At 39.9% G+C, this 23,182-nt stretch overlaps 1 protein-coding gene and 1 long non-coding RNA gene across 3 annotated transcripts in view; one reads left to right on the top strand and one right to left on the bottom strand.

Moving 5' to 3' along the window:
- Positions 1-571: 571 nt before the first annotated feature.
- Positions 572-23,182, bottom strand: part of Btbd1 (BTB domain containing 1) — a 42,787-nt gene continuing 20,176 nt past the window's right edge. Inside the window, exons 4-8 of one of the 2 annotated variants that reach the window (XM_052760734.1) lie at positions 20,019-20,216; positions 13,535-13,727; positions 7,910-7,997; positions 2,759-2,905; positions 572-2,307 (exon numbers count right to left, since the gene is read on the bottom strand). In XM_052760734.1, the coding sequence (XP_052616694.1) occupies positions 2,149-2,307; positions 2,759-2,905; positions 7,910-7,997; positions 13,535-13,727; positions 20,019-20,216 (785 nt within the window). In that variant the 3' untranslated portion in view covers positions 572-2,148. The remainder of the gene's footprint in view (positions 2,308-2,758; positions 2,906-7,909; positions 7,998-13,534; positions 13,728-20,018; positions 20,217-23,182) is intronic. The other variant, XM_052760735.1, reaches the window with a different exon arrangement.
- Positions 13,734-18,551, top strand: LOC128124452 (uncharacterized). Its single transcript, XR_008222861.1, has 2 exons — positions 13,734-16,929; positions 17,684-18,551. It is a non-coding gene; the product is annotated as an uncharacterized LOC128124452 (long non-coding RNA).

Genomic DNA, 23,182 nt, shown 5'->3' with positions numbered 1-23,182 from the left:
TTACTGTGTACTGGCCTTTGCACTAAGTGCTTTGCATACATTCTTGCTTGTCTGCATCAATATGTGTCGGTATTACAGTGTCCAAATAAAGAAGTTACTATTTAGAACGTTTACTAAACGGTGCTGGGTACAATTTGAAGTCTTTATGGCCCAAGCTATTAAGCAGAGAAAATACTTTGTTGATAGACTTAGTTTAAACCTACATATTGGGGCCATGGCAGAGCCCTGGCCACAGGACTGGAAGGCCCTCCAGGCATGGCCAGATTGGCTGGAGGGGCATTGACTGCGGGGCTGTGGGGCCACAGACAATAATTAAAATGTCAGTAGATTCATGTGCAGCAGCTAAGCTTACAGAAAAACATCACCATACCTTCTATAGTGCTACTCTCTATGAGCCCATGGGGGCCATTTTCATTCAAACCACATTAGGCAACTGTCCCTCACCCCCCTCTGTAGTACTGACTAAAACTACAAATGCACAAGAGCTAAACTTTAATTAATTATAACCTTTGTTCCAAAGTACTGTCTCACATTCAACTTTTACAGAAAGAGACAAATGACAAAAAACAGATAAACAAAAAGGATCAATTTATTCTAAAAATTCCAGGTGATGTCCCATGTCAGTGAGTGGTTCCGTTTCTTGTACCTTCCATTGACTACATTCCATTACAGTTGTTCAGTAAAAAACAAGGCATGGGAATGCCCCAACGTCAAAAGCACTAACTTACCTCTGGCATGCAATACGTGTTAAGGAAGAAATACCTCCCCAAATGGTTACTACAGTCTTTGCTAAACTTCAGTTATGCAGAATCACACATTCCACAGGTATTCCAGCTAACGGAGGCTGGCAACACAAGATCATGGTACCAGAGCAAACAGAAAACAGTTTCCTCTCTTCAGCAACTTCAGGAGACCCTGGCCACCAGCACATCACCTCCCTGACCTCGTGAAAATACAAAATATTACTTTTGATGAAATCCTTTATATCCTATTTAGAAAAAATTCTTAAGTTGATACTTAGAAGAATTTTTATTTTTAATAACTTTCCACAACTATCTGAGACTGATACACTTTCGGCTTAATTTATACAAGGTTTATTTTTTTGTAAGATAATCATTTTCAAGAGGAAAATGTTATCTCACTTGTACTTTAAAAATCTGCTTTATATAAAAACGTAGAAACGTCACACTGTCAGATATCCTCCTGCCCCACTCTTACCATAGGTGTACCAGTCCATTAACAAGGTTACAGATAAAATCAAGCATTTTCTCTGCAGGTGACGAAAAGCCTCCTTCCTTTTCGGGAGGAGTATTGGTTGGACAGCTTTGATTTCAGAGCAGCTGTTAGGAACTTAGTATTCTGTCCTCTCTTGCTGTGTCCGGTCACTGCAGCACTATAGTGGTGTCTGTCTCCACCTCCATCGTATCTCAGCCATCTAGCAATTACTGGCAGCACCCACGACAGGCACAGTGGGATAGGAGTGATAAAGAATCCATCTTAGCCTGTCCCTGTAGATCTGTTTATTTCAGTTATTGTGAATTTGTACAAACTCCACTTACAGCTTTGAAACAGTACTATGCAATACACTACTACACTATTACAAAACACCCTTTCTGCAAATGTACTGGAATTTCTCTTGGGTGTTTTTTAGGCTTACTTTTAGCACTATTCCAAATGTTAACAACCAGATATTTCAAAACCCCAAATATAAAGTCAATTTTCTTAATTTTCCGAAATTAGTTATTTGAGTTAAAAAGAATTCTGTAGGAATACTGACCCATTTCACCTAACTTTCAAAATAGTAAAAACAAGTTTAAAAAAAAAAGTGAAAACATCCACATCTGCTATATATGACAAAAATCTTTCAATTCCCAAATTACTGAAAGATCACGAGTCAGTGGACCTATGAAATCACACAAGACAAGCAGGAAGACTGCGGTTTTCACAAACTCAGTTCTCTTTGCTCTGAGGGTTACAAGAAAATGGAAAATCTGCCTTTGAATCATGCAGAGATTTAAATAAACTTTACTTCCTCTAAGAAACTAAAATGTTTCTTATTCTGTAATTATAAATACTCAAGACACTCAAACTATTTGTGGCCAGTTGTTTATGCTTTTGAGATTAGACTGAATGGTCGGTAACACTAGGTTATGTATAAAATATTATTTCTGGTATTTGTCCATCTTCTATTGAAGTGCCATTGTTATTGCCAGGGGAGCTGAAAAATAGAAAGACAGTCTTGCTTGCAGCAGGGGTCTCATGGACGACTTTCTTCAGTCCTTTTGTGCCGTAGTGAGAATCTGGCCCCTACAGGAGAATAATGGTTGGTTAGTGGCTGTCATCCAGAGGCCCTCAGTGTGTTCTGCTCTGACTGCTGGTCTACCCTCGTCACTACAGATCCAGTGTAAAATTTCAGTCAGTCATTTAATGAAATATGAAGTTTTTACTTAAAAACAATTTAAAAACATCAATATAGAATTAGGCCATTAACAACTGTGGAAAGGTTTTAAGGACACAATTCTTTTATCTTCCGTGGAAAGTTCAATTCCTTTAAACAATGGAGCAGTTCTTAGGAAGCACTCACTTTCTCTCAGAACAGCAGTGTTGGGCAGCACTTAAAGCAGCGGAGTATCTTAGCTCCGCTTCCTCTCCCCTTTCTAAGATACTCCCCAGCATACCAGCGACTCTGTAAACACGGAAGCCAGGAGCCAGGAGCCCATGCAGGGCGGCTGCGCCTGTGCCGCTGAGTGCCTCTTACCTTGAGCGTTGCGCATGCTGTGTAACAGACATTGGGCAGGATCTCTATAGGTTCTTTGAACATGACCCTGAATGTGTTAGCAGTCCCGTCACAACTAAATCCAGTATCATTTTGTCCCAAGGTTTGTTTTTTCTCATATTCAATGATCTGTGAGTTTTAAGAGAAGTAACATTTAAGTTAAATTGTAACAGTCTTAAAGAAAATATGAAGCCTCTAGAAGTTGCGACAATAGACTGTAAACTTCCCATGTTCTAATTTTTCTCTGCTTATCTCTAGTTATCAAAGATGCCTTTTAAAGCATTTGATGATCAGAAAATAGCTCTTTAACTCATGCGTCACAGTTAAGAACGGGGAAGGCATCAAGCGTTGGGCGGGGGCTTGGCTGCACAAGAAGGCTTCCCTACAAAGTGCAGGTTCGTGTGTGAACTCGAATGCAGACTCGAGCCGGCATGGCAGTGCACGCCTTTCATCCCAGCACTCGGGAGACAGAAACAGGCTCTCTGTGAGTTTGAGGCCAGCCTGGTCTACAAAGTGAGTTCCAGGGCAGCCAAGGCTATACAGAGAAACCCTGTCTGCAGTGGGGTGGGGATGCAGACTTGGGATATCGGAGGGAAAAGAATCTTTCCTCCTTGTTTAGCCCATGTCTTATTAATAGGATAATCCTCTCAACATTTTCAGTTTCAGTATTTACTGGAATTAAAATATCCTTAAATTAAAATATCCATGTCTGTGAATAATTACAATTAGTTAGTTCTATCTTACTGGTTCTCGGTGATCTTTGGGGATAGTAAGGCACCCTCCAGGAGAGTCAAGCCACTAGAGGAAATATGCAGGCAGTCCAGTTTAGATGATAAAGAAGCTGGACAGGGAGGAAACTGCTTCTGTTTAAAGAGGGGTGACACTTCCTGGAGGACGGCTTGAAAAGCTGAAGTCAGAGCTTACCAAGTTACCAGGAGGGCTTCCAGACAGGGGACAGCGCCCTCACAACCTGCATTTTTGCAAACAGTCTAGGAAACAGTACTGAAATAGTTACCAGGAGGGCTTCCAGACATGGGACAGCGCCCTCACAACCTGCATTTTTGCAAACAGTCTAGGAAACAGTACTGAGATAGTTACCAGGAGGGCTTCCAGACATGGGACAGCGCCCTCACAACCTGCATTTTTGCAACAGTCTAGGAAACAGTACTGAAATAGTTACCAGGAGGGCTTCCAGACATGGGACAGCGCCCTCACAACCTGCATTTTTGCAAACAGTCTAGGAAACAGTACTGAAATAGTTACCAGGAGGGCTTCCAGACATGGGACAGCGCCCTCACAACCTGCATTTTTGCAAACAGTCTAGGAAACAGTACTGAAATAGTTACCAGGAGGGCTTCCAGACATGGGGACAGTGCCCTCACAACCTGCATTTTTGCAAACAGTCTAGGAAACAGTACTGAAATAGTTACCAGGAGGGCTTCCAGACATGGGGACAGTGCCCTCACAACCTGCATTTTTGCAAACAGTCTAGGAAACAGTAATGAAATAGGCTAAGGCTGGAACAGCGGTTTCTCTGTAGGGAGGGAGGGCGGGCGGGAGGATCATGAAGAGTTCCTGGTGTGGTCTTGTCCTGTCCCTTGACTAGGCACTAGTTACACAGGTGTGTACAGTCTGTGAAAACTGAGCCATACATGCCATTTACTAATATAACCTACCCTACCTCCCTTTTAAGACAAGGTCTAACTATGTAGGCCTAGCTGGCCTGGAACACTCAAGGGCTGGGATTAAAGGTATGCACCACCATGCTCAGTGAATATACCTTTCAAGTATCTACTACCTGTTTAATAAAAAGGAGGCTGTACCCATAAAATTAAAATCTCTAGAAAATACCATTACACTAAAACAAGATGCCATTCTTAGCATATAGATCTATTTTCAACACCTTCCTGTATCGATTGCCATCAATTTATATACTTGCTGCTTCAATACTGCTGTCCCATTGGATTTGGGAGAACTGAGATTGAAGGGGGTGGGGGAGGTGTTTGAGTGATGTAACTGCTACAGTCCCAAGAGTCTATCTTTCTTTAATGGTAGTCCTTGTAGCTGGTGGCAGTGGAGATATGGATCAACTTTCAGAAATGTTCCAAGTTATCATGTCCTCCTTCTATCACACAAGTCTCTGGTACTTTCATCTGTTAATATAGCTGAGCCAGCCAAAGTCGAGTCTTAAGATGTGCATGGCTCTTATTTTAGGTGAAAGGTAAAGTGGATCTCAAAACAAAACAAAACAAACAACAACAACAAAATACAAAACCAGGCACATAAAGATGAACTTTCACATAAAAACATGCCATCTCTTTCCTTCCTATGTCATGTGACTTCCTTTCTATGTCACAAGTCTCTGGGATGAGGGCCCAGCTCAGGTACTAAGAAGAGCTCTCAAGACTGGAGAGCTGATTCAGCAGTTAAGAAAACTTAGTGCTCCTGCAGAGGATGGGGTTCAGCTCACAAGTGTCTCTAGCTTCAGTTTCCAGGAGATCCAATGCCTTCTCTGATCTCTTTAGGTTCTTGCATGCACACGGTGCACATACATACCCTCAGGTATATAAACATACACACAAAATAAATACTTACAAAACAAGCAAAAGCCCTCTAGATGGTTCTACTGAAACGGAAAGGTCCTAGGGAAATGGCTTGCTGGGGAACGTATCTGCTCTCAAGCATGAAGTGCTGAGTGAAGATCCCGCTGAGCAGCTACATAAAAGCCAGGTGCAATAGCATGTGTCTGCAACCCCAGAGACGGAGAGGTGAGGTGGGGACAAAGACAGGGGATCCCTGGAGCTCACTGAACAGTCTGCTTAGTTAAACTGGAGAGCTCTAGGTGAAGTGAGAGACTGTCTCAAACAAGAAGATGGAGAGTGCTGGGCAATGGTAGTACATGCTTTTAATCCCAGCATCCAGGAAGCACAAACAGGTGGATCTCTGTGAGTTCAAGGCCAGCCTAGTCTACAGAGCTAGTTCCAGGACAGCCAGGGCTACTCAAAGAAACTCTGTCTGGAAACAACCCAGAAGATGGAAAGTGATCCTGGAATTATTTTCAACTTCAACTTCTGGCCTTAATCTGCACTCATACCCACCTGCACAGACCAACACACACATGTACATCCCACTACCCCCACCCCACCCACACACACCAACTTCAAGGAAACATTAATTTAGAGGATTTGGCATTATAGTATGTTAGGAACCATACCTCAGCTGGTAGACACATGGTATTAGGAGAAGTTGCCCAGAAAAATGAGGCTTTTCAACAAGGGTTAAACTGGCTCTTCTAACTCGGTAACATAACTGGCTAGGTGAACTAACTTCAGTCTGTGCTTTATTTAGATGGACTTCATGGAGTGTATCTAAACAGTTTTAAATATTGGTCAACACTCAGATGAAACATCAAGAAATTCCATGTGAAAATCCACCAGTTTCTGTCTCCTTGCTATCTTCAGACCCTTGTGTCCAGATGGGAACTATTTATTGGCAGGGGCTAAGTAGTGGCTGCCTTTTCAAACAGACAAAAAAGCCACAAGTAAGGAGAGGAACTGAGATCTTTTATACTCTTCAAAGATCTGCTGTTTTTCTGAAGAATCATGGAGGTCTCAGTATCCAGAGCCCAGTTAGTAAAGTGCCAAAAAAGCCAGGCGATGGTGGCACACTCCTTTAGTCACAGCACTCAGGAGGCAGAGGCAGGCAGATCTCTGAGTTTGAGGACAGCCTGGTCTATACAACAAGTTCCAGGACAGCCAGGGCCACACAGAGAAACCCTGTCTCCAAACACTGCCCCTACAAAAATAAGCTGGGCGTGGTGGTGCAAACCTTTAATCTCAGCACTGGCAGGCAGATGTCTGAGTTCAAGGCCAGCTTGGTTTACAAAGTAAGTTCCAAGAGAATGAGAGACTGTCTCCAAATAAAGGTGGATAACACCCGAGGAATGATACCGAAGGTTGTCTTATGGCTTCCACACTCATGCATGTACATAAACACGTGCCTTTGCATATGTGAACAACATAACCCGACACACAAAAACTGCATGAAAATAACTTTCTCCTCTATTCCTGGCTGTTACATAACCAGATCTTTGAATTGCTGTAGTCACAAAGAATACAAAGTAGCAACATTTTAAAAAGCATGCATTTGACTACAAGGTTCAAAGTTTTTACTATTAAAGAGAATATAGTGGTAACATTTATACGGCATGTTTTTTGCTTTATTGATAAAAGTCTGAAACATGTTTTACTTCCTTTTCTCATATTTTTTTTACTTTATGTATAAAATATAGGCACAGTATTGTATAGTTCATAAATAAAAATATAACACTGATATGTTTTCAAAAATAATTTTACTTTACAGGGTATGCAATCCAATGGGGAACAGCAGTTCATTAGGAAGGATGGAACAGAAGGTGTTTAACATCTGTGTCCTATCTACAAGAACTGAGGTGGAGCAGAGAAGGTGTTTAACATCTGTGCCCTATCTACAAGAACTGAGGTGGAGCAGAGAGGGTATTTAACATCTGTGCCCTATCTACAAGAACTGAGGTGGAGCAGAGAGGGTGTTTAACATCTGTGCCCTATCTACAAGAACTGAGGTGGAGCAGCCCTCAAGATGCAGCAGAGCAGCATGCTGGCACACACCTGTCATCTCAGCACTAGAAAGACAGACACAAGGAGGAGGATGGCAAGTTGAGACCATCCTCAGATGCAAGACCCTGTCAAAATACAACAAACACAAAAACAAAACAAAACAAGAATGTAGCAGTATTTACTCAGACACTCCTAAATCAAGAGAGTGTTTGAGGCAGTGTGAAGTAATGAGATGCGTTCAAAGCACTCAAGTTCAAGTAACATGAAAGGGAAGAAGGGTATTTAAATCAGTAAGATAGAATTACTGTAAGGGTTTCCTGGACAAAAGTTAGCTCTGGATATGCTAATACTTTTGCAAAGGACCCCAATTTCCTGAAACCACAATTATTACAACAACCACAAAACAGAAATGGTTTAAAATACTACTGATGATTCCTGATTCCTTTGACAATGACAATGAAATCTGGGTTTTTGTCAAGACAGTATTTATTGCAAAGTAGCTGCTATATCTCAGGATGATAACAGGGATGGAGAGTACCTGTATATTCACTTGATAATCCGTGGGCCCATGAATAGATCCATACAAACCAAATCCAACTACAGAGATTCTTCTGTTAACTGTGAACCTGTGAGAAAGGATCCCATTACAAAATAACAGAAACAATTCTCTAAGTGTTCATATTTTGAAGTCTATAGCTCTTTAAAAGTGTTACCTGGATTTTACTTACAAATAGAAATGATCATAAAAGATACTTCTGAAAATGTCACCTTCATTGCCCACAAATCCTAGTGTGAACTGAAGAGGAACTCAAGGAGGATTTATTCTGTATATAGTCAAAGGATTGTGACCTAAATCCCTGCTTTTATTGTAACGGTTGGTTCTATGCTGCACCCATCCAATCTCCCTCACGAACATTCTGGTCATTAAGATCAAAGTCCCAAACTTGGACATTCTATCAGTTCAGTAAATACTTACCGAGGGCCTATCACACTGTCACTGTGAGTGGCCAGTCAGGAAACAATGGTGAACAAGGCACAGGTTCTACCTTTGCCACTTGGGAGAGAATGATAAACAAGCAAAGGGATAGATAGTAATTATAAACTCTGGTAAGAGTTGTAAATGCACTAAACCAACAACTGAAAGTAGATGAGTGGAGACAGGCACCATGAATAAAGGTTCCATAAAATAATTAGCAAGTCTAGTTTGGCACAATAGTCAAGAAATACTGATCTATCTTACTTCATTTACTGTATGTGTAAGAAAAATGACATTAACTACAAAGGCAACTGAAAAGACTGTATTAAACACAGTAATTACAGATAATCTGTAATTCTCAGCATTTTCAGCTAAAGTTTTGATTCGATCACTATTAGTACTACTGGCACACCACTAGAGTTTTGTAGGTAGTTCCTATGTGCTGAGCCGTAAGCTCCATTTCTTACTATAACTCACCTCCCTGCAATAGCACACCAGCCCTATACATCAGTGAACTATCTATAACCATATTTATTATCCCAAGTTTTTACAGTCAAAGAAATAAGCTTTAGCCAGGCATGACTGCAACTACTTTCATGGTCCAAGCTACCCAGGAAGTCAGAGCAGGAGGAAAACTTGTGCTCGCAAGATCAAGCCCATCTGGACAACACAGTGGGAGAAAGAAAGAGAAGGTGCTGGAAACACAAAGGTCACAGGTCCTGATCACAGAGCACTAGGGAAGCCATGAATACTAAACATTGAGGGTTGTCTTTTCAAGGAAAGAGATGTATAATCTGTTTTCTGCCCAGAAGGCTGGGATTAGAGGTGGCTAGTAGCCTAGGTGATCCATGCACTATTTGTAGGACCAGGACATACCAAGCTCGTACAAGCAGGACTGGAGATACTAATACTCTAAGTGACCTTTGTGTTATTAGTATGGCAAGGGGCTCTCCCAAGCTCCCACAGGACTGGAGGTGGCTAATAACCCAGATGACCTCTGCCCTATCTACATGACCTAGAACACACTAGATCCTCCCCTAGGCCCTTAGGATAACTCATGTAGCTTATCTATAGAACCCATCTTCACGGGAAGAAATGACATGTACTTTGAGAAGCATTTCAATATAATTATGCCCCCTTGAGCACAGGACACTGTGTTACACCAGGAAACTTTCCCCCAAATGGTGCTTTACTTAAATGCCTAAAACAACCTGCCCAGTGTCAGCCTCTAGAAGCTTGAACCAACACTGGCTACTGAGTCGTGTTGGACTGGATTTCCTTCTAGTCTCAAATGGAACATTACTCCGCTGGCACTAGTGTTTGCAGAGACCCCACAAGAAGGGTGGGGAGAAAGACGAAGAGAAGAAATGAGGGCAGAATGGACAAACTGAGCTTTAAAGAAAGAAACTCTCCTAGGTCAACAGTCTTGCCAGCTGGAACATAATCTCACTCAGCTCAGGCTGGAGATGAAGCTCAGTGGTGCAGCCCTTGCCTAGTGCATATGAGGTTACTCTAACCTCAGCACCAAAGGGGAGGGGGAAACGCTCATGTTCCTACCCCCACGCTATGTACATACCCAGTACAGTAAGAAGACCACTCTAAAAAAATTCACAGTAATTTTTAATCATTAAAATCAGTATTTTATCTTTTAAAGATAAAATCGGAAAATGGCCCAGGTATGTAGTTGGGTGGTAGAGAATGTGTTTATGTCCTGTAGTAATCAATCCTCAGCACAAAAGAAAACCAACTCAGAAAATGCAGCTGACAAGTGAGTGAGTGAGAAAACACTGAAAGTGTCTCATGAATCCGGAGGTGAATCCTGTCAACCACCTTCTCTATGAACTACATTAAAAGTCATCACCAGACTCAGTATTTTCAACTCTTACTCATGTAATTAATCAATTCCTCGGATAATCTAGGGTTTTTGCAGTTCTTAATTATATGATAATGTATGATTCAGAGCAAAACTGTTTTATAAAGCTTTCATTATTTTCTTAGAATAAATTCCCAGGAGTAGTATTGATGAAAATCAAAGGCACACTCTTAGGCATTATGATATTTGTCAAACTGCTTCAAAAAAGTTTCACATTTTTCATTTATTTTTAAACTTCATGGTGATTTGGGACATAAAATTCTTTACCAAACAATAATCTATTTCAGGTTTAGAGAGGCCCACATCATCCTCGTCTATTGTAGTATGTTCAAAGTTTCATTTTTGTTTAATGTTAAAACTTGAATTTATATGAATATTTCATGTGGTCAGTAAGGATCCAGTAATCCTTCCTTCTTTTTTATTCCATTCTAAATGCTCATCTGGCCTCACGGTTTCTGACCTGTATAGTGCAATCCATATAACACTCCTTATAGACTCATCGTTCTTATTCATATTTGAGCTGCCTCTCTTTTAGAAGAGAATTTATTCTTCCAGATTAACTTTATATTTTGTCAGGCCACTCCTCTACCAAAAACATGGGTCTTCTGAAAGGAACTTTCTAACATACTCAAATTAATTTAGAAAGTTAACATATCCTTATTAAAGTATGATTCCAGCCAAACTTCTCTAGATCTACATAGAAGTACTAATGCTGGACATTTCGGAGTTTAATCTTACATTATTACAGTAATGTTCAACATAATAAAAATATAATTTACTACAATATAGTAGAATATGTACTTAAAATGTCATTTACTTACTATAACTCAATTTCTTTTACATTTAAACTCTTGGGTTTTCTTACTGTGGCAGTACATATATAAATTATACCACACTAGTCATTACGTGTACAGTTAAGTGACATTTACATCACTGGACAACTGTCACCACCATTCATTTCTGTAACTGAGGGCCTTTTATTTTAACAGAGTTTTTAGTAATGGTAAGAATAATCTCAAATTCACATTCTGAGCAGCAGTTACTCTTCTATTACTTCCAGTAGGCTGTTTAGTAAGTTCTCTTTTAAGGTTTAGGCACAAGGAGCCAGTGACACTCCAGTTCCTGTGGCGGACAGAACAGAGTCCCATAACCCAGAACCCCAAAATTCATGAAAGGAAATTTATTGTTGTGACTGTAAGCTGTAATCATATTTTATTTACAAACTAAAGATAGTTAGTGCAATTTTACTGATTTCCATATAAATAAAGCTCTTATCATTCATTGTTGCCATTAGTAATGATGTGTATATTCCTATACACACAAATTTATACCCACACATGCATACGTCATATGTGAAGACACACATAGACACCCCTACCTATCTTCCACTTCAATCCTACGAAAGATTCATCCTAACTGTACCTTCATTTTATGAAAGAGCAGCTGGAGTTGAGACATTCAGTGACTTGACCAAGGCTGCTCTACTTACAGATGTGTCACCTGGACCTAACCCTTCAGATGCAGCCCAGAGCAGCTTCCTGTACTGCACTGCACTGCCCTTACCTTTTCCATCTCTGCAGGAAAGCTGAAACAGGGAGGCAGAGCTTCAGCTTGCCTGGGAACATGCAACCAAAGTCTTTGGCAGTAAAGGACTAAAAATTCTGAGGAATGATTTTAGAATCTGAAACAACTTTCAGCCAGTAGCCAAGTTCAGATATGGATATATGAATACATGGAACTGACTCAACTTTTATCAAACCTTGGAATGTAAGGTATTATATATCAGTACATAGATATTGAGATGTACACTTCAGTTTACCTGCTAGTGTCCTACCAAGTCTACATACTGAAGTACTAACTTTACTATCAGCTTCCTTATTTCTCCTTAAATTTTTATTATCAGCTGTATTTATTTCTCCTTTGTATTACAGAAAGGCCATTTATCCCCTAAAGTATGCATTATGAATTTCATTTCAAGTCAGTAAAGGAGAACTACAAAATATTGCCTGGCAGTGGTAGTGCACGCCTTTAATCCCAGCACTCGAGAGGCACAGAAAGGCAGATCTCTGTGAGTTTGAGGCCAGCCTGGTTACAAAGCCAGTCCCAATGACAGCCAGGGCTGTTACACAGAGATACCCTGCCTCTGAAGGAAAAAAAAATTACTACAGAAAATCTGAGCTTCCTAGAGCTATACACTAAGGTCCACCCTGTTCTGAGTATATAGAGCTCTTGTTTATGACTACACCAATGACCACTGAGACTCAGCAAAGGTGGTAGGCATCTCTAGCTAGAGTTTCAATTCCTACTTTCTCTTCAATGATCAACCACTGTTAGTGAAATGTTTTCTAGACTTAAGCTACTAACAGGTATCACCAGGTACAGAGGTAAAACGTTAGCAAAGGCACCGCTACCCACCTCCAGAGTCTTGCTGTCTATACAAACCATTTTCTTGTAGTCTCTTCAGTGATGAGCTACATTAACACGTTAACACGTTAACACTGAGCTACCTCTTCACTCTGCAAACACACTCTATCTGTTCTCATGGCACTGTCCTGTTAAAGTGGAGTGGGTATGTAGAATTTCCTCTATGGTGAGGTGGATCCAGATGATGTGTCTTATTCAACTCTTATCTGAATTTTGCTTCCTTCAGTAACTAACCACATGGTATTTTCTTCTTTCAGCGCTCAAGGGAACTGTTCCTTGAACGGTTGATAAAAAACTCACCTGTAAAAACTTTGTGAATGGACAGTTCTCTGATAACTTTTAATTCTTCCCAGGGTAATTGGTCTACTCAGGCTTTCTTCTTCGGTCAATTTTGATAATTTATATTTGCCTATAAAATGATCCATTCCATCAAGATGTTCAATTTATTAGCACAAAGTAAACCCAGAATAAAAGTAAAAATTTCAAGCATATGATAGTTGCATTTTGATTTCTAAAAGGAATTTAAAGAATTGCTTCTTCTAGGATGGTTTGTTTTATTGATCTTTTAAGGAAAACAGATTATGAATTCATCAACTTTTCTACTTTTAACTCACTACTGTCTTCATTTGCCTATTTAATTTCTCTAGTGCTCCTTCTATGTTCATTTTCTACTTACTTGGATTAAATACTTAAATCATTTGTTCCTATTCTTATATGCCAAATCATTTGTTCCTACTCTTATTTTTCCTTTGTGTGCAGCTATGGCCTCATCCTGTATTAAGCAAACTATAAAATGAAATAGTGGTTAACTACCTCTCAAGACGAGGCTAAAGGCTAACCACTAACGGCCGCCCACCACCCCCATGCCAAGCCCCCACTCGGACAGATACCTGATTCTGTCACTTGTTCCACTATAGCCCCAGCGGCTCTCTACTTGCTGGAATCGATTGATGCAGCATTCCTTCCCTCTGAGGCAGCATCGTGGTCGATCAATGTATTCTACTCGGGGTTTAGGATTGACAGTAAAATGAAGAAAGAGGTTTACCACTTCACGATCTGACAAAATTCCAGACTGAGCAGGACCTGTAGAAATAGAAAATAAACTTAGCATATAAAATTTTGCATACATTTGAAGTTTTGATCAATCCTTGAGGCTAATCTGAAAGAATGTGTTAAGATAAATGAAAACTTAGATGGAACTCCACCGTAACAAATAATTTTTCTGTCTTCTCTCCTGAGTACCACAGACTTCCATTCAACAAAAGCAGCATTCTCTCTGTGGCAAATCATTTCCAGGACAGACAGGTACTTGTGACCCTCCAGCTCCCACTTCCTACTTGTCTGAAGCTATAATCTGAACAAGGGACATTTCAGCACAGAACAACAGAGAATAAAGCTTTATTTCTGAGATTTAGAAGCTAACAGAAGGTGAGAACTATGGTTGGGAACTATGGAAATAGAAAACTACACAGTACAGTTTCCCAACTCACTATTTCTTATTGGAGAAAAATACCAAATACTTTATAAACTTACCAGAATTAATGCTGCTCCTTCATAAAAGAGGCCAGGAGATCCCTTGCAAAGCCAGTAAAACAATGAAGTAAGAGATTTCAAAATACTAGAAAATTTGGATTAAAAAGCCAATGTGATTTTAAAACACAGAATTATAAAAAATTCTGTATGAGAGCCAAGTGCATGCCTGTAATCCCAGAACTTGGGATATAGAAGCAACTGAACTTCTGTAAATTCAAGGTCAGTACACTTCACATAGCAACTTCCCAGTCACACTAACTACATAGTGAGACCCTGATTCAAATAAATAAATAAATTTAAAAATCACATACAAATGACAAAATGTACTGGCTTGACATATACGATGCAAGCTTTACTACTTGTAATCTCTGGATAAGGAAAGCGTACAAAGCAAGCAATCAAGAAAGAGGACGAGTGGGGAAGGAAGGAAGGAAGGAAGGAAGGAAGGAAGGAAGGAAGGAAGGAAGGGAGGGGGGAGGGGGGAGGGAGGGAAGGAAGGTAGTAAGAAACAGAATTGAACCTATGCATGATGAAACAAGAGCTGGATAAAAATTCCCTCCAGATGGATTAAAATTTTAAGGATATGGGCCGAGGAGATGCCTTAGTCTATAAGGTTGAACCCCGGCACCCACGTAAGAAGCCAGGGATGGTGGTACATACTTACAATCCCGGCATGGGGAGGCAAAGCCAGGCAGAGTCCAAGTTAGAGACTGTCTCAAAAAGAAAACCAATGTGGACACTTCCTAAGGAACTGTAGTGGGTAGCCATTCCAGCTTTGATCTGGAAGTTCCAACCCCCATTGAGGCTTCAGTAACTGTCACACCTTGTAGGCGGGCCGAGAGAGAACCCTGAAGACCCGAGATCCGGATGTGCTGGCTCTCTTGGTTCCTGGACCCTGGACGCTGGAGGTAGACCGAGCAGAGTTCTCCAGAGAACACCGCCGGACTGTGCTACACCTTTCTCAGACCGTTACCTATCCCTTCATTTGTGAGTTACCCCACAAAATAAACCTCCCTTTTAACTACGTGGAGTTACCTCAATAATTTCACCAATATCTGGCACCCAACGTGGGGTACGGACTCATGACCCTGAGATTAAGAGTCTCATGCTCTACCGACTGTCCTTCTGAGGTCTTTGATGTAGTTGAAGACTGAAGTTATAATTGTCCTTAGTTATGAAAAGAGATAAATTAGATATGAAACCTTAGACTCACAAACATAGGACAGATAGGATAGCTTCTTAATTTTGCCAAATACAGACTAGATATTATAAATAGACTAGATAGTATAACTGTAATTCTTGCTTGATAATTGTTTTGTTATCTGTAATTTTACTATGTCAAAGTTAAAACCTTGCTTTTTGAAAAAAAAAAAAAAAAACAAAGAAAAGGGGAAGTGCTGTGGGATGTTCTGTATGTTAAATGTGTTGCTCTGATTGGTTAATAAATAAAACACTGATTGGCCAGTAGCCAGGCAGGAAGTATAGGCGGGACAAGGAGAGAAGAGAATTCTGGGAAGTGGAGGCTGAGGAGAGAGACACTGCCAGCTGTCGCCATGACAAGTGAGATGTAAGGTACCGATAAGCCACAAACCATGTGGCAACTTATAGACTAATTTAAGATATAAGAACTAGATAACAAGAAGCCTGCTGCAGCCATACAGTTTGTAAGCAATATAAGTCTCTGTGTGTTTACTTGGTTGGGTCTGAGCAGCTGCGGGACTGGCGGGTGAGAGAGATTTGTCCTGACCATGGGCCAGGAAGGAAAACTCTAGCTACAAGGAACAACACTCAAGGCTGACCTCTGGCTGCTGCTGCTTCTTTTCTTTTTTTTTTTCTTTTTGTTGTTGTTGTTTTTCAAGACAAGGTTTCTCTGTGTAGCTTTGCGCCTTTCCTGGAGCTCGCTCTGTAGACCAGGCTGGCCTTGAACTCACAGAGATCTGCCTGGCTCTGCCTCCCTAGTACTGGGATTAAAGGCGTGTGCCACCACCGCCCGGCTGACCTCTGGCTTCTACATGTTTGTGGGTAACATTGCAACACACACACACACACTTTTTAAGGTTAAAAATGCATGATAATTCAAACCTATAGCATGAGAGTTTTCCTTAGTTGAAAAGAAAGTCTTTACTGGGTGGTTGTGGCACATGCCTTTAATCCTAGCACTCAAGAGCAGAAGAGCAGATGCAGGCAGATCTCTGAGTTCAAGATCAGCCTAGTCTACAAAGTGAGTGCCAGAATAGCCAGAGTGACACAGAGAAAACAAAACAAAACAAACAAAAAAGAAAAAACAGGAAGTCTTCAGGTCATGAAAAACATGTAACAGCTTAAAGAAAATAAAATAGCATTCACTAAAATTAACAGAGGGGTAAATCAAAAAATTAAATGTCTGTTGTATAAAAGTACCCCTAATACATCATCAACAACCTACTGGAAAGTAAAGTAATGTAAAATCCTAGAGTACCTGACAAAAGGTATGTATCCTTCTAAAGAGGTCATAAAAAGACTGGCCAAGGGAAATAATGTAAGCCAAAAGGACACAGGATCACGTCGATATAATAGATGAAAAACTGTTAAACTGAATTGTATTTCCAGAAACATATCCTTGAAAACTGAGAGCAGGAAAAGATGTTTACAGATGAACACAGGGGAGAAGACTCTGACAGCCAAATACCTGCTGTGAGAAATACTCATTGTTTAGCTTGATGGATGATCCCAGATAGAAGCACAGCAATCATCAGAAAGGATAAATTCACAGGTAATCTAAAATGACTACTGATTTTTAAGATAACATCATCTTATGGGCTTTAAAATATATGTATGGTGATATTTTATTTGTATTAAAATGTTATTTGTATGTTAATATGTAAGGTTGCCCGGGGTCAGAGCTATTAGCAAGCCATAGGAAAACAGGGCAGTGGTGGCCTACGCTTGTAATCCCAGTACTTGGTAGGCAGAGCTAGGTAAGTCTCTGTGTGTTCAGGAATACAGCTAGTATTGGATACACGTGCCTTTAATCTCAATACCAACCATAGAGAACCTGGAGGTCTATACAGACAGGCCGTGATGAGGCGGTCATGTGGTTGGGTTTACAACCAATGAGAAGGTAGAACAGAAACTCTATATAAAAGACTAACACAGGAAGTAGCTCTGGTTCAGAGAGGTAGGACCACCGCAGGAGGAAGGGTAAGGTTTTAGCTCTTAGCTCTGACCTCTTGGCTTTCTTCTTTACATTGGTTCTGTGTTTCTTATTTAATAAGACGGTTGGTTACATCTACATATATGAAGAGTTAAAGTACATTAAATGGCAACAAATACTGAAGAGTTAAGTATTAGTAAAATCTTTTGTACTGCATGGGAAATTTTAATTTGAAATTTTTAATTTTTAAGAATTACCTTTAAAATCTCATAAGGAAGCATTTGTATATTATCAAGTAACCCACCAAAAGAATAGTGAATGATACTGATTTCTCTTTATTTGCTTAACTTTTCTTGCTTTCACTAAAAAATAGTAAAAGAATGTTTACCAAGCAACAAAATACCAGAAATCACTTGGTTCCTCCAAAAGAAAAAGGGGGAGAAGGAGGAAACAAACAAAATCCACTACAAACCCACAGCTGAGTCAAGAACAAGTAGCAAGATGGTAAACCAAGTGTACCAATGACCTACTGAATGTAAACCGAATGTACCAATGACCTACTGAATGTAAACCAAATGTACCAATGACCTATTAAATGTAAATCAAATGTACCAATGACCTACTGAATGTAAACCAAATGTACCAATGACCTATTAAATGTAAATCAAATGTACAATGATCTAATAAATGTAAACCAAATATTCCAAGCAAAAGATAATGCTTAAATTGGATGCCTTAAAAAAATGCAACTTAGGCCGAGCAGTGGTGGCACACGCCTTTAATCCCAGCACTTGGGAGGCAGAGACAGGCGGATCTCTATGAGTTCGAGGCCAGCCTGGTCTACAGAGTGAGATCCATGAAAGGCGCAAAGCTACACAGAGAAACCCTGTCTCAAAAAACCAAAAAAAAAAAAAAAAAAAAGCAACTTATATGAACATAACTGATATACAAAGACAATGAAAACCTAATAAAAGGAATGGGGAAATATAGAATACAGTTTGGAAAGACGGTTTAATAAGTAATAGCATTTAACTACTCTTGTAGAGACCTGGTTTGATTCCCAGCTCCAAGGGGATTCAACACCTCGGCCTCCTTGGGCATCTGCACTCATATGCATATACCTCTCACATACATACAATTAAAAATAATAAAAATAAATCTTTAGAAAATATAGACTACAAAAAAGCTTTTCAAAAAGACCGTAAAACTACATTAGTGTCAAAGATGTAAAAAAAAAAAGCTTTACTAGATTTAAAGTGGGATATATCATAAAGGAATAAATTACAAAATTTAATGTACCTAATGATAGAATCTTAAAATATACAAATAAAAGATTTATGGAACCAAATAAGGACTTATTTTCAACCAAAACCCAAAGCCTGAACCTATTTCTCTTAGTAATGGACAGGACAAAAGGAAACAGGAGGTACACACAAATTTTGAACACTATTTTTAGATTATTTATTTTGTAGATACAGGATAATCAAGTTGTTAGGCAAGTATAGAACTCATTAGATTTTTCTGTACTCAATGACTCAGAATACAATCAACTTAGAGTATTGATATTTATGTTGGGACATAAAACAAGTCTCAACAAATTTCAAAGGACTGAGATGACACAGGATTTTCTAACCACACTGGAATTAAGAGGAAAAAAAATAGAATGCTCAAATATTTGAAAATTAAAACATATACCTATAATCACAGCTCTGAAGAGAAAATTCTCCCACAAAATTAAAATTGGGTTTTTAGTTGTTGCTGCTGTGGGTTAAACCCAATCCCATGTATATGCTGAGAAGTCCTCCAAGGTTTAAGATGAAATAAACCCTTTTCTCCCCAAGTTGCTTTTGGTCATGTTTTCAATCACAGCAGTAGAAAACCAACTACCTGCATAATGATGCAGAGTGTTAAGAGAAGATGGTCATGTGAATAACAGCCATACACATGTTATTCTATGTGTATGACTGTTTTGTCTAAATGTATGTCTGTTCATTATGTGCATGCCTGGCACTCATAGGGGACAGAAGAAGGCATCAGGACCCTTGGGGTTATAGTTACAGACTGTTGGCAACTTACCATGTGAGTGCTAGTCACACACATGTGAAGAGTCAGACTGAAGTTAAGTGTCTTAACTTCGTTCTCCAATGTTAGAAGAACTTAGTTCTTTCACTCTGGAAAACTGACAGGATAAACTACTGCTAATCATATTCATTCTGAACTTAGTAATTCTACTCTTCTACGTCCAACAGAAATATTTATATGTACACCAAATGACATATATATGGATGTTCTTTTGAATTTTATGAGTTTATTCTATGTGTATGACTGTTTTGTCTAAATGTATGTCTGTTCATTATGTGCATGCCTGGCACCCATAGGGGACAGAAGAAGGCATCAGGACCCTTGGGGTTGTAGTTACAGACTGTTGGCAACTTATCATGTGAGTGCTAGTCACACACCTGAAATTCAAAATCAGGTCTGTCTCATTTTAAGCAGAAGTAGCACCCATAAAGGCCAAGAAGATTTGTCCCTATAGACTTGGACAAGGCACTTACCTTTTCTATTTACTTCTCTAAGCTATAAAATGTGGATGTTATCTTAAATTGAAATTATACACAAATATATTTATTTTGTAACTAGTACTTAGTAAATCATAGCTTCTCTTCTGCTCTGGAAATAGTTTCAAATTAGTGAAGTTACAGCCTTACCTGCTGCAAATTCCTCAATTGTCATCAGTGGGAACCGGATTAAGGAAAGTGCTTTTCCTAGAACTTTCTGTTTGTTTCCAAACGTCACAGGCAATTGTTGTCTCTGACATTCTGCTTCTGCCCAACGTACAATAGCTCCAAAAAGTCGACTTTCTCGAATACTTAATGTGTCTCTTTCTAGAACTGCACAGAGTGTATCTACAGAGAAAATACAATAATAAAGAACATTTTGCTCTTTAATAAAGTATTGTTTATGTTAAGTTCTTAAAACTCAGCTAAATAAAGACCACAAAAAAACAAAAGCCAACAAAACTTCAGACTAGATACTTAAACCTATTAATAAAAAACTAGGATTTCCAGGTAAGATGGTAGATTAACAGCATCCTCTGTGCAACCCAGTGAAAAGGAACCGGGATAAAAACAATAAACTTTTACAACAGAAAGAACTGAAGAAAAAGGAACCAAGACTAAGATGAGACCTCTGCAGAGCACTCACTCTGCCAGGGAGTACTCTTTCCTATGGACACAGGCACCGCAACAATCGAGAACAGAGAGCAGACATGACCAGGGGCTGGACAGTGAGTGGAGAGATGGCCTGGGTAACACTGGCTGTGGGGATAGAGGCAGAAGTGTAGCAGAGGAGCCTCATGCTGAGATTCTCCAGCAGAGCTCTGAAGTGAACATCCTGGAAGAAACCACCCTCATCAGGCCTGGCCGAGACAGACAGAGGAGGCAGCAAGAGCGCTGCTGAACTTGCTGCAGTCTCCTTGTGCAGGTAGGAGGAGACTGGACACACCGGAGGTCATTACTCACAGGTAACTGACTGTGGGACTGGCTCAGGCGGTGGGAGCAGTGTGGGACAGGACCTCAGCCTTCCAGAACCCTGCGACAACTCGCCTATTCTGTTTAGTGAGTGATCTTTTCTGACTTACCTCCTAATAAATTCCTTATAACTCTTCATCAGACTCCCTTGGATTTCTCGATGTAACTGAACCCTCAAACACTAGACATGACAAGTTGTAACTAATGTGGGGTAGAAATGGAGTCTCTGGAAGCAAAGTGAAGCCCCTACTAGTCCTCCCCACAGCCCCCACATGTAATCCCTCACAGCAGGAACATCAACCTGTTTGAAAGACCGAGACTATCAGTCTTCCCGCAACCTGTAGGGACTGCTACAGAAGACATCAGATGGGAAGGAGAAACTATCTTCATCCCAATTGGGAAGAAGTAATAATTATGGTCCTAATACCTTCAATTTGACTTTAGTGCTCACTGTTATTCTTTATTTTACCTATTATTCCTATTTTTCTACTTTGGTTGTTGTTTTATCATCTATCTGGCCTGAACAGGCTTTTATCATTCTTTCTCTGCACCTACTCTGTATTATTTTATTATTTCCCATACTCCTGACCCACATACTTTCCCTCTCAATCACACTTTATTCTCCTACTTTTCTCTTTTCTATTACCTCCTCATTCTACAACCTAATCATAATCTTAGCTATAAAAATCTATGAACTACATTTTTTCCCCAATCAGTACAATCACTGCTGTTTCTGAGCCTTCTCATGAAGAATGTCTTCTGTTACAGATTAACACCATGGCTGCTGTCAAGTTTGTGTTAATGCAACTGGCTTCCACACTAAATAGAAGCAGGAAACATAAATCCCATGAATATAATTTACCAGAAAGTCTTAAATAACAACTGGAAGACTACTCCAACCAACACACAAGAAAGAAAGAAAAAGCATGAGAGAACAAGCCCCTCTGACACTTTCACAAGTTCACCACTCCTCAAATAGAGAGAACCAAAGTTTAATGAGCTTGCTGAAACGCCAGAAAACCATTTTAGATTCCTACTCTGAAAAAGCATCAACAAGGGGCGAGGGAGAAGGGTCATCAGTAAAGTACTTGTTCTGCAAGCATGAAATCCTGAGTTCAGATCTTCTCATGGAAAATGCAAGGTGTGGCAGCACGGCTCTGTGAACCCAGTGCAGGAGAGTCAGAGACTAGCTGGAGTAGCCAATGAGTGATTTCCAGTTTCAGTGAGAGACATTTTCTCAAAAAATAAGGTGAAGAAGTGACTGAGAAATACCAGACATTCATTTTTGACTGACAGACAGTCAGACAGGCACGCACGCACGCACGCACGCACGCACGCACGCACGCACGCGAGGTCAATGGTCACATAGAGACTCAAACGGATGAATGAGGTAATAAGCAAATCAATTCAGGACCTAAACACAGCACAAAAAGTATCAAAGCACATGTAACAGTCAGTTATTTGGAGGTAAAAATAAGTTAAAAAACAAAAATTCTGCAAGGAAACTTAACTAAATGAGTTAACTAAATACAACACACTGCAGAAAGCATCTTCAGAAGGCATAACTGAGTAAAGGAAAGAATATCAAGAATGGAGGACCAGGTGGAGACAATAATACAGACATGCAGACCAACTGCACAGAATAAAAGAAAATGTAATACACACATAACTGAATTTACACATAAAAAAATAAAATAAAATCAGCCTGGCGGTGGTGGTGCACGCCTTTTATCCCAGCATTTGGGAGGCAGAGGCAGGCAGATCTCTGTGAGTTTGAGGACAGCCTGGTTTACAGAGTAAGTTCCAGGACAGCCAGGACTAGACAGAGAAACTCTTCTCGGACCTCCACCCCCCCCCCCCAAAAGTCATATTTGCAGGAAAATGGATGGGACAGAAAACCATCTCATTAAATGAAACAAGCCGGACTCAGAATGACCAACAGTGCTTGCTCCCTTACATGGTCCTAAATTTTCTGTGCATGTATGTACGTATATAACTAGAAAGGGGACCATGGAACAATAAGAACAGGAGGGAGAAAGAGCAACTAATGGAATGTATGTGCCTTGAAGCTGAAGAGAAGAGGCTTGCTGGGAAGAGAAAAGGGACCAGCAAGAGGAGGAAGAGGGATGGGTTTTAGTGGGATGGGATTGAGGAGGGAATGCCATAACAAAACCCACTACTCCGTATTAACCAATTAATAAAAAATTGACTGTATCTTTAAAATACTAAAAAACTAAAGAAATTAAATTCTAGTGTTCGTTTAAAAACTGTGTGTGTGTGTGTGTGTATGAAACTGTCAACAAATAAAAGATAAACAGGCAACTTATCACAAACTCCTACCA

The sequence above is a fragment of the Peromyscus californicus genome, unplaced genomic scaffold (genome assembly GCF_007827085.1).
Source record: "Peromyscus californicus insignis strain IS unplaced genomic scaffold, ASM782708v3 Scaffold_4__1_contigs__length_199733344, whole genome shotgun sequence".
NCBI lineage: Eukaryota > Metazoa > Chordata > Mammalia > Rodentia > Cricetidae > Peromyscus > Peromyscus californicus.
Note: the sequence above shows the minus strand (reverse complement) of the source record. Positions and strands in the feature narration are given on the sequence as shown.